Here is a 16,376-nt window from a genome sequence, read left to right as displayed (position 1 = left end):
AAACAATGCATTCTTTTTTGAGGATGGAACAACGGTAATAGGAATGAAGAACTATGGAGTGAAGCAAGTGAGAATGGCAGGGAAGGAGGATAAAGAGAGCAGTGGTAGAGAGAAAGGCACAAGAAACAGGACAACAGCTATTCCTCAAATGTTTAACTCTGTAAATCTCAGTATTCCCAACACCATGTTATAAATTACATTAGCACTAGAGATAGAAAACTCAAAAGGTGTCCTGCCAGTGAGATTCTTCTGAGAGAATTGCACTTTAGAGAAAAGGTTTAATACTTCATTGCTGCAACTTACCATTCTCTTTGTATCCCATGCCTAGGATAACCTCCGGTGCTCTGTAATACCGTGTTACTACGTACGGCGTCATCATAAAATTAGTACATGCTGTTCTTGCCAGTCCAAAATCAAGGATTTTGAGTGTACAATCTGATTTTACTACTATATTGCTGGGTTTCAAATCCTAAAGAAAAATTATTTCAGTTAACAGAAAGGCTCAACATACTGAAAGATACCATATAAACTTCCATAAAATCAATATAAGCTACCACACTGTATTGAACATTGGCAGCTTAATATACATTTCTTGCGTGCATTCTTTTAGTTAAGTTGTGTACAAATTACGTGCACACAAAAATACTTTGAAAGAGTATTAAGACTGCAAAGTCAAGCACTCAAAAGTCAGGAAATGACATAATTAAGGTTGCCCACACAACCTTAATTAGGACCTCTTGTGTATATGCACTTTGAATCATTCTTTAATTACATGATCACATACTATATTTTCCCCAGGACCTGCCTCATTCAGTGCACGGAATGGACCTACTCTGAGGATGAATCAGGATTGTGTAGCCAAATTAAGGTTGCACGGGCAATCTTAGTTCAACCATTTCCTAACATCTGAGTGCTTGACTTTGTAAACTTAAACTATGCTAAAAAACATTCTAGCGTGTGTATAATTTCTTAGGTTTTTAAGTCAAATTGAAAAGACAGAAAGTCCAGCATGTGATATCATACTGTCACCCACATGGGTCATCAGCAGGGTTGGAGCCTTTAGATCTCTACTGCTGAGACCTCTACCAATGGGTGCAATGGAGTAATCAATACCACCAGTAAGTTGTCATTCTCTATGTGGACCAGCACGAGAGAGGGATGGGACACTTTGCTAGTGGGTTTCACAGATATTTGTTGACAGCAGAGAAACAGTGAGATTAGGGAATTTTGTGTTCCATTCTAGAGTTTATAAACTTTCTTTATTGTGTTTTAACAAGGGACTTGAAGGAGGAAAGGGTGAAGGCAAGAAGTTCCAGGCACATGATTGCATGGAAGAAATTAAAAGGCAAGAATAAAAGGAACTGGAACCCACAAAGGAGCAGGATCAGTCATGCAGATTGGGACAGCAAATAGGCCCAACAGAGCTGCAGGATGTCAGCTGTGCAGGGCTTTGAAATTTTGAGCAACCACTTAACGATTTTACCTTGAGTATTAATATTATTGTCGTACATAACTGTTTAAAAGACTTCATTTTAATACAAATTATTCCCTTGCTTTAACCATAAAGTTCTTGGAGCATCCTTACTCACATTCCATCACCTATTAATACTAATATCTTTTATTTTATATTTTTCCCTAATTTGTGTTTATATTTAGTCTCATTTAACACAAAAAACTGCAGAAAATGCCCTTTTACCATCTGCAGAACTAGTTTGGTTTTTGGAGTTTCATTTATCACTTATATCTGTCTGTCTGTCCGTGAACCAGATATGGTTTTCACATTACTATTAACAATATGAATATGAAATGGAATACTGATTTACAAGATAACCAGCAAAAACAAATTTCATATAAATGCCACCTTAAAGATGCTTGTTGTCAATGTCACTATCAAAACACTACCTACTCTGTGGATAATACCAGCTGAATGGAGATGTTTGATACCACACAACATCTGGTAGAGAAGGTAGGACATTCTTTCATGATCCAACTCCATATGAATAACCTGGCACAAGTTAGCATCCATCAGTTCCATAACCAAATACCTACAGTATAAGGAATAAAAACAAACAAACAACATTTTTTTTCATCTCAGGTATTTTATAACTAACATCAGAACATATTTTTAAATAGGATCCCATGCAAGTCCCTGAAAAATGAGTGTTGGAATGTCAGTAAAAGACAAAAATATTGAATGTCATAATTTAACTTATTTAAAACAATGATCTAAAAACAGTAAAAGTTTGAATAAAAATGAACATATACTCTCACAAGAGAGTGGAAATCCATTAAAACCATCAATTCTACTAAACAAAATTTAAGGGCAGGACTGGTAGTTGATGTTGTGTCTCTTAATGTAACCTAGGTACAGATGAAATTTACACAGAAGTTACAGATAGGATGAAGAAATAAACGTCACATTGAGATTTCCTTTCACTGTGTACTGACTTAACATCAACAAAATTAGGGAAAGCGTTTTGTGAAATAAAGAGCAGTGATTAATTTCCAAGTTAATGTGCGACCCCTTTTTTATGCCATTCATCAAATAAATCCATTCCAAAGCTGCAACAACACACACATTAGCACCTACATAACACAGTGATTGGAGCCTCGTGAATACTTCGACAGATCTCTTACCACCACATACAAGATCTAGGTTAAGAAATATAGTCAGCTTGTAATTAAGGATGGAGGTATTGTGATTCTGATGGGCTCGATCTCAGAAAAGCATGTCAGGTTATCCACATTGAGTTATTGTCTTGAATTGACTTATTTGACTGTCATTCTATCTAAAGGAAAACAGCTGTGATAATTACAGATCCATGTGTAGTCAGTAAAGGTAGCAGAGGGCTGATGAAAAGTAAAAGGAATATTTACCTTTTCCCATTATTTTCTATTACTACACACATACCACAACAACTTTAGTTATAGATTTTCTCAAGGAGCTCACTGTAACATTTAAAGAATAATTACAGGCCAGAGATTCTATCCTCAGTACCATATTTTTTTCATGGCCAGAAAAGTTGTAAGAAAGCATAGAATATGCCTCTAAATTCAGGACAATGTTTACCAAGAAACATTTAAGAACTACAGTACTTACACATCTTGAAATTCTTCCAGTGACTTCCGTGGTGTGAATACATTTAACAAACTAATTATCTATAAAGAAAAATAAAACATGAAGAAACCTTAAATATATGAATTTTTACACACTAAATGAAGAGCAAGACAATGTGGTTATTAAAACAAATACAAAAACTCAGTCTCTCTCTTTACACTGCTGATTTACTTTGCCACTCAACTTCGACAGTGAAACTAGACTGGTTTGTTACTAACATATTTCACATGGACAAGTACAATACTGCAGCATCTGTGTTGAAGTATATCACCAGAGATCCTGTACATTTTTTTAAAAGGTCACATTTAAGTTACATGAAACCACTTCCCCTCCCACCCACACACCAAATAAAACCTAAAATGTTGTGCCTAGAATAATAGCTTGGTGATCACTCAAAAATTCTGATATTTGAGAGAAAAAGTGGTGAGCAAGTATTTTCTATCCTTAGAAAAATGGCTTCCAAATAGTACACAGACAGAGATGCCCCATCAACCTGTTTGCTCTATGGATATATCTACACAGCAAAGAAAAACCCAGAGCTGGCCCATGCCAGCTGACTTGGACTTTCAGGGCTTGGGGTGCAGAGATGTTTCATTGCTGTGTAGTCCCTGCAAGGGTCCCAGAGCTTGGGCTGCAGCCTAAACTCAGAAGTCTACACAGCAATTAAACAGCCCTGCATCAGGAGCTCCATGAGCCTAAGTCAGCTGGCATGGACCAACCACATGTGTCTAGTTGCTGTGTAGACATGCCTTATGTTTCTGGAAATAGTTCTCAAAATCCTTTAAAAGTTTCATGATCCTGGTATTCATATCCTGGTATTCTTGTAATTAGGATACTTAGTACTTGCACCAGTATGATGCTTTATGTTTTCAAAGCATTGTCAAGTTCAATCAAGTAAAACGTAACATATCTTCCATATTATTCAGATAAGCTAGCAGCAGCAGCAGCATACCATCTCACTATTGCTAATAGGCAAGTACTGTCAAACTATGATTCTGTCTCAAAGTTTACCCTTGAGCACAGGTTGTTTTTTTGTTTAGGTTTGTTTTTCTGTTTGTTTGTTTTTTTGAACAAACAGACTGAAAGATGGGGGCCAGTAAAAGCCTTCTTGCTTACACCAGGGAAACTTACAATGGTGTACTACACTGATGTGTAAACCCACACCGAAACACTGTAAGATAGCGTTGGTGCTAGTATGACTTACTGGGATAAACTGCATTGCAGCAACCCAGTTTTACACTGGTGCAGTACCTACACTGGGAGGTTCTACTAATGCAGCTGCATTGATTCAAAAACCTCATTCCCCTCCCCACCTCAAAGGAAACAAAGCACCCGCTCCACCCATAAACCCAAATATAGATTGGGTCTAACTAAAAATTTTTCTTGTTTAATATTAGACACATTAATATATGTTACCAAAGTTCCAGCACTCTTTCATTGTTTTACATTTCAAATACTTGAGAAGAGTCAAAACTTTCATAATAGCCTTTGCTATCTACAATAATTTACCAATTCTGACCCACACTTAACCAGTTTTGACCTTTCCATAATTAAGGCTTACTTTTATGCACTCTTGTTTACTATTAGTAGGAGCACTATTTGAAAATAAATTAAATTCTTAAGAAAAATACACTTACGTTTTTGTGATTGACACATTTTAAAAGAACAAGCTCCCTGTAAGCTCTTTTTGCATGAGTTTGGTTCTGAAAAGGACGACTCAGCTTCTTTACCGCAACATTTATCCCAAGGACTGTATCAAATGCAGCACTGAAATTTTGAAAGAAACATCGTAAGTGCAAATCTTTTGGGAGAACAAGAAGAAATCAAGGCTTGAAACCATGCATATCCACAAACCTGGTCATATTAATTTCTTCTCGGCTCTGTTCACACACAAACAAAACGGAACCTGCAGATCCTTTACCAGTGATGACTGAAGTATAAAACAGAAGCCCTCTGCATTTTTACTGAAAATTTCAATAGTACCTTCTCCAAGATAGGGGGCACTAATACCAGCGTTTTGGGCAAAATGCAACTTTAAGTTGTATTAACCATACTTGAAATAAAACGTTTCTCTGATGGTTAATTTGGGTTAAATGAGTTTTTCACACAGTGCTGCTGGCACTACTTTTCGGGTAGATGCACTTCTGTTCCAAATATTAACTATGCATTACTAAAGTCTTCACTTTAAATCCAAATACCCTAGTGCATCACTTCCCAAGCTAACACCAGGGCTCTGGACACAGAGAACCTTACAGGTATGCAGTTTAAGACATATTTTGCAAGCTTCAAATATGACAAATTAATCAGTTAATGTTACTAATTGAGTCCTTCAGTATTCTCTAGTTTTATGATTTATTGGGAGAAGGGCACTCCAATCCACAGACCGAATAACAGGATTCACCGATTTTAGGAAGAAAGGTTTCCAGTTAAAAGATAGGCAACTAGATTTGCTTTTATCTCAAGAGCTTTAATTTTTCTTAGTGACCTTCTGCCTCCATTTATATGAACAAGTTTTGCAGGGGAGTTTCAAATTTGTTTTCAATAGCCACAAGTATCTAATTCTGAGCATATATGATCCAAGCTCTATTTTGGCTGCTCAGTTAGTGCCAATGGATGTTCTGCCCTGCCACATATTTTTCAAATATTTTTGAAGTTATTTGTGAGCAGCTTCTCTTTACTTCTTCCTCTTTAGGGCACACATAGCAGTAGACTGAAGGACACCAGAATATCACTGTACTCCTGCACAATAGTCTTCCCTTTGGTAGCTTCAATATTGAAATAAAATAGAACATACTCTGTCAACATTAAGTCACTGCTTCTCCTACAGGGAAAGCAGTACTGTTCAAGAGTAGAGGTGACATGATTATGTGCCCAGATTCTAATTAACACACATTTCTAACCTAAACTTAGAGTCTATTAGCAGTTACCTATTTTACATAACTGCTTTGTTTAAAGAAGTCACCATTATCAGGTAATTTTCAATTGTTCACTAAGCCAAAGCTTGAATATGTAAAATAGAATACATAAGGGGAGGAAGGCAACTGAACAGATGTTTTTAAAATAGTATTTTTCGCCCAGCCAGCATGAATAAGTGGACATTTTTCAATATTTACCCAATCAAGATAACACTGTATTAGTATGTAGAAAGTGCTATACATATTAACTCTGTGAATCAGTACAAAATATCAAATTCTCTTAGTAAACAAGTAGGAGTCCGGTGGCACTAACAGATTTATTTGGGCATAAGCTTTCGTGGGTAAAAAAATCCACTTCTTCAGATGCATAAAATGAAAATTACAGATACAGGCATAAATATAGTGGCACATGAAAAGAAGGGAGTTACCTTACAAGTGGAGAACCAGTGTTGACAAGGCCAATTCAGTCAGGGTGGATGTGGTCCACTCCCAATAACTGATGAGGAGATGTCAATACCAAGAGAGGGAAAATTGCTTTTGAAGTGAGCCAGCCACTCCCAGTCCCTATTCAAGCCCAAGTTAATGGTGCTAAGTTTGAAAATGAATTGTAGCTCTGCGGTTTCTCTTTGAAGTCTGTTTTTGACTTTTTTTTGGTTGAATGATGGCTACTTTAAAATTGAATGTCCAGGGAGCTTGAAGTGTTCTCCTACTGGCTTTTGTATGTTACCATTCCTGATGTCTGATTTGTGTCCATTTATTCTTTTACATAGAGACTGTCCGGTCTGGCAAATGTCCATGGCAGAGGGGCATTGCTGGCACATGATGGCATATATCACATTATTAGACGTGCAGGTGAAGGAACCCCTGATGGTATGGCTAATGTGGTTGGGTCCTATGATGATGTCGCTAGAGTAGATATGGGGACAGAGTAGGCAATGGGGTCTGTTACGGGGATTGGTTCCTGGGTTAGTGTTTCTGTGGTGTGGTGTAGTGTATAGTTGCTGTTGAGTACACCTCTACCCAGATATAATGCGGTCCTCAGGAGCCAAAAAAAATCTCACCACCTTATAGATGAGGAGACCACGTTATATTGGGTATGATCCAGTACGGCATACCGGCCGTGCTGGACTGGATCGGCTTCCCCGGCAGTGATTTAAAGGGCCTGGTGCTCCAGCCACTGCGGGGAGCCCCAGGCCCTTTAAATCGCCTCCGGCAGCAGAATCCACTGGTGAGGCCACACCTGGAGTATTGCGTCCAGTTTTGGCCCCCCAACTACAGAAGGTATATGGACAAATTGGAGAGAGTCCAGCAGAGGACAATGAAAATGATTAGGGGGCTGGGGCACATGACTTACGAGGAGCACCAGGCCCTTTAAATTTCCGGCAGCTGGGCTCGGGCAGTGATTTAAAGGGCCAAAGGCTCCAGCCTGGGGCTCCACATGAATTTGGATATAACGCGGTAAAGCAGCAGGGCTCGGATGATGCTTTAAAGGGCCCAGGGCTCCCCGCTGCTTTACCGTGTTATATCCGAATTCACGTTATATCGGGGTAGAGGTGTATTTGCTTCAGGTTTGGGGGGCTGTCTGTAAGTGAGGACTGGCCTGCCTCCCAAAGTCTGTGAGAGTGAGGGATTGTTTTCCAGGATAAGCTGTAGATCGTTGATGATGTGCTAGAGAGGTTTTAGGTGGGGGCTGTACAGGATGGCCAGTGGTGTTATTTTCCTTGTTGGGCCAGTCCTGTAGTAGGTGACTTCTAGGACCTGTCTCGCTTTGTCAATCTGTTTCCTCACTTCCCAAGGTGGGTATTGTAGTTTTAAGAATGCTTGATAAAGATCTTGTAGGTATTTGTCTCTGTCTGAGGGATTGGAGCAAATGCAATTGTATCTAAGGGCTTGGCTGTAGATAGTGGATCCCTGATGTATCCTGGATGGAAGCTGGAGGCATGTAGGTAAGTATAGCGGTCAGTAGGTTTTGCGTTACTGGGAGTGGACCACATCCACCCTGACTGAATTGGCCTTGTCAACACTGGTTCTCCACTTGTAAGGTAACTCTCTTCATGTGCCAGTATAGTTATGCCTGTATCTGTAATTTTCACTCCATTTATCTGAAGAAGTGGGTTTTTTATCCACAAAACCTTATGCCCAAATAAATCTGTTAGTCTTTAAGGTGCCACTGTACTTCTCATTGTTTTTGTGGATACAGATTAACATGGTTACCCCTCTGATACTTAATAAACAAGTGTGCTTGGATGAAACAGTGGTTGATGATTCTCAAATTACTCTTGGGGGAATTCTGCACCACTGTGCAATGCAGAATTTAAGAATTAACGATCTGCACAGAATTTCCTTTTTCACTGCAGAATTTGCACTGCAGAGCTGCTGGCCACTGCTAGAGGCCACTGGACCCAGCGGAGTGCAGCTTCCCAGCTTGCAATTAGAAGAAGCTGCGGAGGGAGGAGGGGGAACTGGAGAGTTCCAGACAGCTGTGGTTCCCGGCCAACCTTGCAGAAAAGAGGCGGTGTGCAGGAAACTCCGTACAAGCCCAGGACCCAACAACAGACAGTTTCTCCCTCTGGATTCCTGGGCTCTGAGTTGGAGGGGATGCAGGTGTCTGGTCTGGGGGCCGCCCCACAGCAGGGTTCCACGGGGCAAGGAGTGTGGGTAGGGCAGACAAACAGGAACTGGGTTATTGTAGGGGTTTCTTTAACTTTACTCCGGGTGGAAATTTTTGTTGTCTGTATTGTTACAGATATAGCTGCTGACAGGTATTTTTAAATAAACTACCAAAATAATTGAAACTGGCATGATTATAGTGTGTTATTTTGACAAAATACACAGAATTTTGCAGATTTTTCGTTTTTTGGCACCGAATTCCCCCAGGAGTATCAAGTTCAGTCACAAGTAGATATACTGCCCCAACAGCAATGCATACATGCATGATTTTAAGGGGAATAAAGTCCTCATTTTTATTCCAGAAGTCAGAGATCAGGTGACAAATCTGACAAACTCTCTCCGTAGGGATACAAGCAAGTCAGTAGCCACAACTTTCACCCATTCCATGTTCGCTGATCTACAGGAGGGGCCTTGACAACATTTCAAATTAAGTTGTGTATGCTGTACATACAGGCTAAGGAAAGAAACCTGGTCGGCTGCTACAAACAGAAAGAAATGAATTAAAAGGTTTTATGATTGTTTAACCAGTATGAAAGCAAGTTTGAAACTGCAATATGGTAAGGGAAACCAAGAACTCTAATACTTAGTAGTATTACAAAAGGACACTTTTAAAAAAAGCCAAAAGGCCTATACCATAATCAAGTACTCATTTTCAAATGCTCCATAATTCATTATTTGTTTATGGTGAGAAGCATCATATAACCTTTCAGACCATTGAGCAAGAAGTCTCTTTATTTCCCTATCATTCTAAATTCAAACACCTAGTTTTAGAAGGAGTCATTGGAAGGAAAAAAGACAGACATCTAGATGAAAACTGCTACAGGTACAACATTTTATAGAAGTTGGTTTATTTTGCCAAAATCTGCTTAATTTTCCTTATCACCTAGGCTAAAAATGGGAAGTCTATTAAATAAGTTTCCTTCCATCTGAACGAGATACTCTTTCAACATCCTATATCACACACTGATTCTCTTACAGATGTTTGAGATTAAAAACATCCACCTGTGTGAATTCTTCACAATTCTAATTCAGATGAAAGATCGTTTAGGGCATTCACCACTAGCAGTAGTGGTTTTCTATAGCATTCTGCTTGAACAGTAAACCATAACGTAGACTAAGAATGCACTTACAATACCATGTGACAGACAATACATCACTAATAATTATGATCAGAGTTGCATCAGGAAATACAATAATTTTAAGAAGTGACATTTGGCAGATTGAACAAAATGTACCCTGACTTTTATTAATTTACATCCCTGTACACAAGAAATTCAAAATACCAGTTTCTGCCCTTATATAAAATACATACATATCTGAAAGAGCCAAGGATTTAACTTCCTCCCTACTCTTACCTCTCTCTCTGTCTAGGCATTTATACAATGCTCATTGCTGTGGTAACCAAGTTATTTCGTTTTTAGTAGACAGAGTATATCTATTTGAACTACAGTGGCCTATAAGTAATTCGTACACTGCCAATTTCACCACTTTGACTCTTTTCTCTCCTTTCCAAAAAAGTTTACAAGCAGCAACACAAACCCTTAAGTCAAGTGCTATTTGTTATTGTGTTGCTCTGATTATTACTGGGCAAGAATAGTTCTTGTCAACTATCTGTCCTTTACAAATATAGACTTTTCATCTTCACCATTAATTAGGCACTGTGCCTTTGCTCTCAACTAGTCTGTGAAGGGTACTGGAAACAAAAACTATATACAGTAAGTTATTGCATTACATTCCTTGAGATTACTCTCAGTAAAGCATCTCTTCAAAGAATAAATCACTTGGCTCCCATAGTCAGTTTAATCTATGCCATCTCTTTTTGTAATACTGTTTCAAAACATTCAATGTGTCATTTTGAAATGTTTCCTCTAGTACAGACATTGGCACAGCCTACATCTCAGAAATGAAAAAAAGCAGGATCCTCAAGATCATGGCTTGGCTGCTTGAAGGAGCCTGATATAGGAATATTTTTGGAATAGGGAAGAAACTAAACAGGGAAAATTAGGGAGTCCATGGGGGAGGTGGGAGCTTGAAGACAGAAGAGAGCCAGGAAAGAAATCAAAGTCTATAGGAAACAGGGTGGATAAAAATCAATTAAAAAAAATTAAATTAAAAAAAACAACAGATTTTTCGTTTAAATTAGATTTTTTTGATAAAATGCTTTTTGAGGAAAAAACCTATCTAAAGATAGTTTTAATTAAGATACATTATAGCTCATATCTCATCATGGAATAGGGATTATAAATTCTAATTTTATAGTACAAGACAATATATTCATGTAATGTTTAAGAAAAGTTTTGTAAATGAGTTCCAACAATTCATGGATTAGGGACCCAATCTTATGGGGTTCCACAGGCTTGTGTATAGATTTAAATTAATCTTTCTATCTACCCAATGGGACTCAGTGCTCAATCTAGAAGATACCATCAAAGATGCTTAGTTTTGCAGTTCTCAAACTGTGGATTTGTGTCTCCAGAGGTAACATGCTTGTTAACAGCAAAAAGGTTTTTAAATAAATAATTAATATATGGAGGTGAGAAATAACAGACCTCAACCCTACTGTCCCTCTGCAAAATTGTGTACACAGGGTCAATCCCTTACTTCTCTCTAAAAGTGCAAAGTTTCAAAAAGTTCAATGAATAGAAGATTGTTGGGGGCAGAATAGATATGGACAAGAAGAAATCTTGAGATAAATGTGAGAAGGGAGGGATATACACTAGAAACAAAAGTGAAACTGTTTGAGCAGCATATTCTAGAAGTCTTCAGGTCTTTCAGAGTGTAGCCTTAATTGATTTGAGATCTACCATACAATTCTCTCACTAGAAGGGAAAACCTATAATGGCAGCAGGCCATAAAAGAGACCCAGTTTGGGAATATTTTAATGAAGTTCCTCTATCTGGGGGTAAGACAGCCATGCATGCAAAATGCAAACAATGCAACAAAGAAATGCAAGGCCTGGTTGCCCAAATGAAACAACATCATGAGAAGTGTTCCTTCTTAGGAGGAAGCTGCGTTGAAGATGATGAAAGGAACATGTCTGAACATGCAGGATCTTCAGGTTGGTAAACTTTTTTATTTCATACTTCTTTCTTAAGGACTGCCTGTCTTCCTTCTGGACTATTCTTGAATTCTCTTGTTTGAGCAAAAAATATAGTTGTTACTCTATGGTACTATTATTTTAGATGCAGTTGTTATAAAAAATAAATAGCTGAAATGGGCAGATTCTCCTTTTACAATTTCACCTTTAAAGAAGTACTGAGTGTCAGTGAATGCAATGAGTAATACTAAATGAGCAGTATGATGATAATAATTAAATAACTGCATTGACTTATTTTGTTAGGAGAATCCATCCTCAACATTCAGGATTCTGAAGACTATCCACCTTCAAGATCACCATCATTTTCTATAGTTTCAGAGTTATCTGCCAATGATAGTGTTTCAGTCACATCATGTATGTCACATAGCCACAGTATATCACCTGTAGCAAAAAGAAAAAAAAACAGAAAATCTCCATCATCCAGAAACAACCATAGAAAAGTTTGCGATAAGAACCAGCAGATTACAAAAAGAGATAATTGATGAAAAATTGCTTGGTTTGTTAATGCAACAAACTCTCCTTTTCGTATGATTGAGAACCCACACTTCATTAACATGGCTCAGTCATTAAGACCAGGATACAGTCCACCCAACAGAGCAGACGTCGCAGGCAAATTGCTGGATAAAGTGTATGAAAGAGAAATTGAGCAGTATGTAAAAGGTCTAGAGGGTGAAATTGTTAACCTGAGTCTTGATGGGTGGAGCAATGTCCACAATGATCCTGTTGTATGTGCTTGTATGACAACAGAAGAAGGGAATGTCTTCCTTATAGAAACAATTGATACACCAGGAAATGCGCACACAGCAGAATACTTACAAGAAGTAGGAGTAAAAGCTGTGTAGCGGGGTGGTTACCCGCTCCTGCCCTGAGGGGTTTAAAACAGCCCTAGAGGAGGGCTGTGGAAGGGCAAGACGCCTGGGCTGATTGGGAGGAAGCAGCCGCAGCTGGGCCACGCCCTAATCAGGGCCCAGCTGGCCCGATAAAGGCTGGCACCCAGGAGCAAGGACACAGTCTCTCTCTGCGCTCAGAGAGAGAAGGGCCTGGTTGCAGGAAGCTAGAAACTGGGTACATGAGTGGAGCAGGGCTGGGGAAAGGCAGAGGAGCTGGGGAGCTCCAGCCTGGAAAGCCCCAGGCTACGGCCTAGCATTGGGCTAAAAGGTACTGGGGGTTGCAGAGGGCAGCCCAGGGTTAGGCAAAGGCAGCAGGTCCAAACAGCCTTGCCAGTGATGAGTAGGCTGATACTGCAGTCTGCCCCAGGGCGTGGGGCTAGACGATGACTGGTAGTAGGCTTATACTGAGGCAAGGTGGGAATAGTGGGTGGGGGTTCCCCACGAAGGGGAGACCCTAAGACTGAGGGGTTACTGCTAGGGAGCAACACCCCAGGTACAAGGGCACAAGGTCCGGGAGGGACATGGGGGCCAGAGGACAGGCGGATCACCGGCCTGCAGAGGGCGCTCCGGAGCTGGAACGAGCTAATTCCCAGAAGTCACCAGCAGGAGGTGGCCGCAGGGGTGGGTCCACTCCTCTACAAGCTATAACAAACTGGGGGGGGGGGGGGGGGGGAGAGAGAGAGATTTCAAGAGTTTAGTATGCAACTTGGTCACAGACAATGTATCCAAGATTAGAAGAAATTTTAGAAGAGAGCGAAGAGAATCCCAAGCTAACAACATACGGTTGCAGTGCTCATTTGATGCACCTCAGCCAAAAAGACTTCAGTCTTCCAGAAATAAAAGCTAATGTTGCTGTAATTGCAAAATACTTCCATAACAACCACTTTGCAGAAGCTGCTCTGAAAAAAGTGGGAGGAACCAAGCTAACTCTCTCTGCGATGGAACTCATTAGTGGACTGTTTTGAGCACTATATCAAGAACGGGCCTAATCTGATGACTGTTTGTGAACAAAACTGAAAAAAAAAATAAATGGCACTGTCACAGCCAAAGTTCTCAACACTGGGCTTACGAGAAATGTTGAACACATGCTGAGTACCGTGAAGCCTATTTCTGTAGCCTTGAACAAAATGCAGGAAAAGAGCTGTTTTATTGCTAACGCCGTTGAAATTTGGAAGGAACTGAGTGAGAGCATAAAAAGATAAATATACAATGAGAGAGTTAAATTACAAGCATTAAAAAAAAAAAAAAAATGGGACAAGCACTATCTCCAGCTGATTTTCTTGCAAATATTCTCAATTCTCAGTACCCAGGGTCAAACCTTAACTGCTGAAGAAGAGGAGCTGGCTATGACATGGACATCCAGCAATCATCCCTCCATAATGCCAACTATAATAAACTTCAGAGCTAAGGGTGAACCATTCAAGAAATATATCTTTGATGATGATTTTTTAAAGGAAAAGTCACACCAGTGAACTGGTGGAAGTCACTTAAGCACTTTGATTCAGAGACTGTTGAAGTGATAAGAGGGCCGACTCTAGGCACCAGGCATCCAAGCACATGCTTGGGGCGGCACCTGGTAAGGGGTGGCAGGGGGAGCGCGGCGCAGCATTCTGCGGGGGGAGGGGGCGCTCCGGCGGCGGGCTCCGGTTGCGCAGGGCTCAGCAAGGGGGGCGGCGCGGGCGTGGCGCTGGAAGGGGGTTCCAGTGGTGCTCGGCGGCGGCCTCCAGCAGCGCGGGGCTCGGCGCTGGGGGGGCAGCGCGGGGCTTGGCGCTCGGGGAGGGGTGCGGGGCGGGCACGGTGCTGGAGGGGGGTTCCGGCGGCACTTGGCAGGGGCGGGCTCCGGCGGCGGGGGGCGTTGCGGGGCTTGGCGCTCGGGGGGGAGGGTTCCGGCGGCGCTCGGCGCGGGGGGGGGCTCCGGCACGCGGCGGAGGGGCAGCGCTCTGGGGGGGGTGTCCGGCGGCGCTCGGCGGGGGGCCTGCGTGGCGCTCGGCTGGGGGGGGGGGCGGCGCAGCCCGGCGCTCGGTGGGGGGCAGCGCTTTTTTTTGCTGCTTGGGGCAGCAAAAAAGCTAGAGCCGGCCCTGAGTGATAATCACTTAACAGCAGTAGCTTCTTCTGCCGGTGTAGAAAGAATATTTTCTTCCTTTGGACTAATTCATTCCAAACTGAGAAATCGTTTGTGACCCGAAAAAGCAGGAAAGCTTGTTTTTCTTTTCCAGATTATGAACAAACAGGAAAATGAAGGTGAAGACGACTGAGTTATTTTAAGTTTTTCATGTTGACCTGGCTGACAGTCAATTTAACTTTTGGGGTTTTTTTTGTTTTTTTAAATCATTTAACTATCTTAGTTAAAAACAATTAACAAAAACAATCCTGATTTTAAAAAACTTGAATGCTTAACTAAATTCAAAAATTCATATGCTTGTTTTGTTAAAATATTATGTTTGCTGTTGAAGAAAAAAATCCAGAATACATCACGTTGTTGATTTAGTTAAATAAAACAATTTAAATGTCTGTCTGGTGATGTTCTCCTCCTAATACAGCATGGCAAGAAAATCCTCCAAATATTTACGATTAACATGTTGAACTGGAGATAGTTCACCTGCCAATGACTTCATAATATCTGTTTCAATTATCTTTGATAAATGAAATAACCAAACAATCATTCATTTTTTGATATAGCTGTAAAACTAATCTGAAAAATTTTCAAAATAAATCACTTTAAAAAATATATAGTGTGTACCTTCTAAAAATGAAACCTACATCTAACTGAGTTGTGAAGAATATGTATCAAGGTTAAAACAAACCAACAAGAATGCACTTTTATGTAGAAATCCAGGATTAAATAGAGTCTTCCTGACTAGTGATTTACATCAAACCCTCCTCCGATAGGAAAGAGCCATTTGAAGAGGAAAGAGGAGAATATGAAGGGGGGAAAAACGTGTGTTGAAAGGTGTGTAAAACTTTGGTAGATTTAGACTTGCCATAAAAGCTCAAATACATTAATAGTCACAAACTAAGAAAGAAACAAAATCTTGGTGGAAAACCCTGAGTTTTATACTTTGTCTATAATATAAAACGGTGATATGTGATTAGCCCCCTTAAACAGGAAGGGAGGAGAGTTAAAACACTCTCTGAAGGAACCAAGTTCTTTGGGTGCCTTCCAAAAATCTTTATTTTTTATTTGAGGTTAAAAAAAAAAAAAAAAAAAAGACTCCCTCTACCAGCAAACACCAACATTAGAGATTAGAACAAATTTGTTACTTCTGTGCCATGTGTTTGTCTGTCTGTCTGGTTGTTTGTTTGAAGGACCATGTGCTATGGCTGGCAGTTGGAAGCTGTGAGCTTCAAAGGAAGGTTTGAAAGCTAGAAGCCTCTGTTAACTGGCTGAGCCTTAGTCAGTGGGCGGGGCTATCAAGCAGGCCAGGGCTTTATAAAGCAGTGCGCAAGCGACCAGGAAGCTTTGCAAACAGGGGCTGCTAACAGGGAGTTTCACAAGGGAATTTGGAAGGGGAGCGGGAAGTTTTTGCTTTAAAACCTATAAACTAAACTACAGTCAAAACTTCTTGCTTTAAACAACCTCTTCATTAACTGGGAGACAATGCAGGCAGAAGCCCAGCAGCAGAGTAGGGGCTATCCAGTTTATTGCACCGAGTGTAGCATGTATGATTACCTGCCCCGTGGGCGGG

At 40.4% G+C, this 16,376-nt stretch overlaps 1 protein-coding gene across 4 annotated transcripts in view; it reads right to left on the bottom strand.

Moving 5' to 3' along the window:
- MAPK9 (mitogen-activated protein kinase 9) overlaps positions 1 to 16,376 on the bottom strand; it is a 57,788-nt gene that overhangs the window by 27,406 nt on the left and 14,006 nt on the right. For all 4 annotated transcript variants that reach the window (XR_008445860.1, XM_054036537.1, XM_054036536.1 and 1 more), the window contains exons 3-6: positions 4,756 to 4,885; positions 3,101 to 3,159; positions 1,907 to 2,045; positions 304 to 469 (exon numbers count right to left, since the gene is read on the bottom strand). Coding sequence is in view for 3 of the 4 variants with exons in the window: in XM_054036537.1 (XP_053892512.1) it covers positions 304 to 469; positions 1,907 to 2,045; positions 3,101 to 3,159; positions 4,756 to 4,885 (494 nt within the window). In the remaining variant the exon portion in view is untranslated. The remainder of the gene's footprint in view (positions 1 to 303; positions 470 to 1,906; positions 2,046 to 3,100; positions 3,160 to 4,755; positions 4,886 to 16,376) is intronic.

The sequence above is a fragment of the Malaclemys terrapin genome, chromosome 8 (assembly GCF_027887155.1).
Source record: "Malaclemys terrapin pileata isolate rMalTer1 chromosome 8, rMalTer1.hap1, whole genome shotgun sequence".
NCBI lineage: Eukaryota > Metazoa > Chordata > Testudines > Emydidae > Malaclemys > Malaclemys terrapin.
The sequence above is the reverse complement of the archived record's forward strand: the minus strand, read 5'-3'. Positions and strand labels throughout refer to the sequence as shown.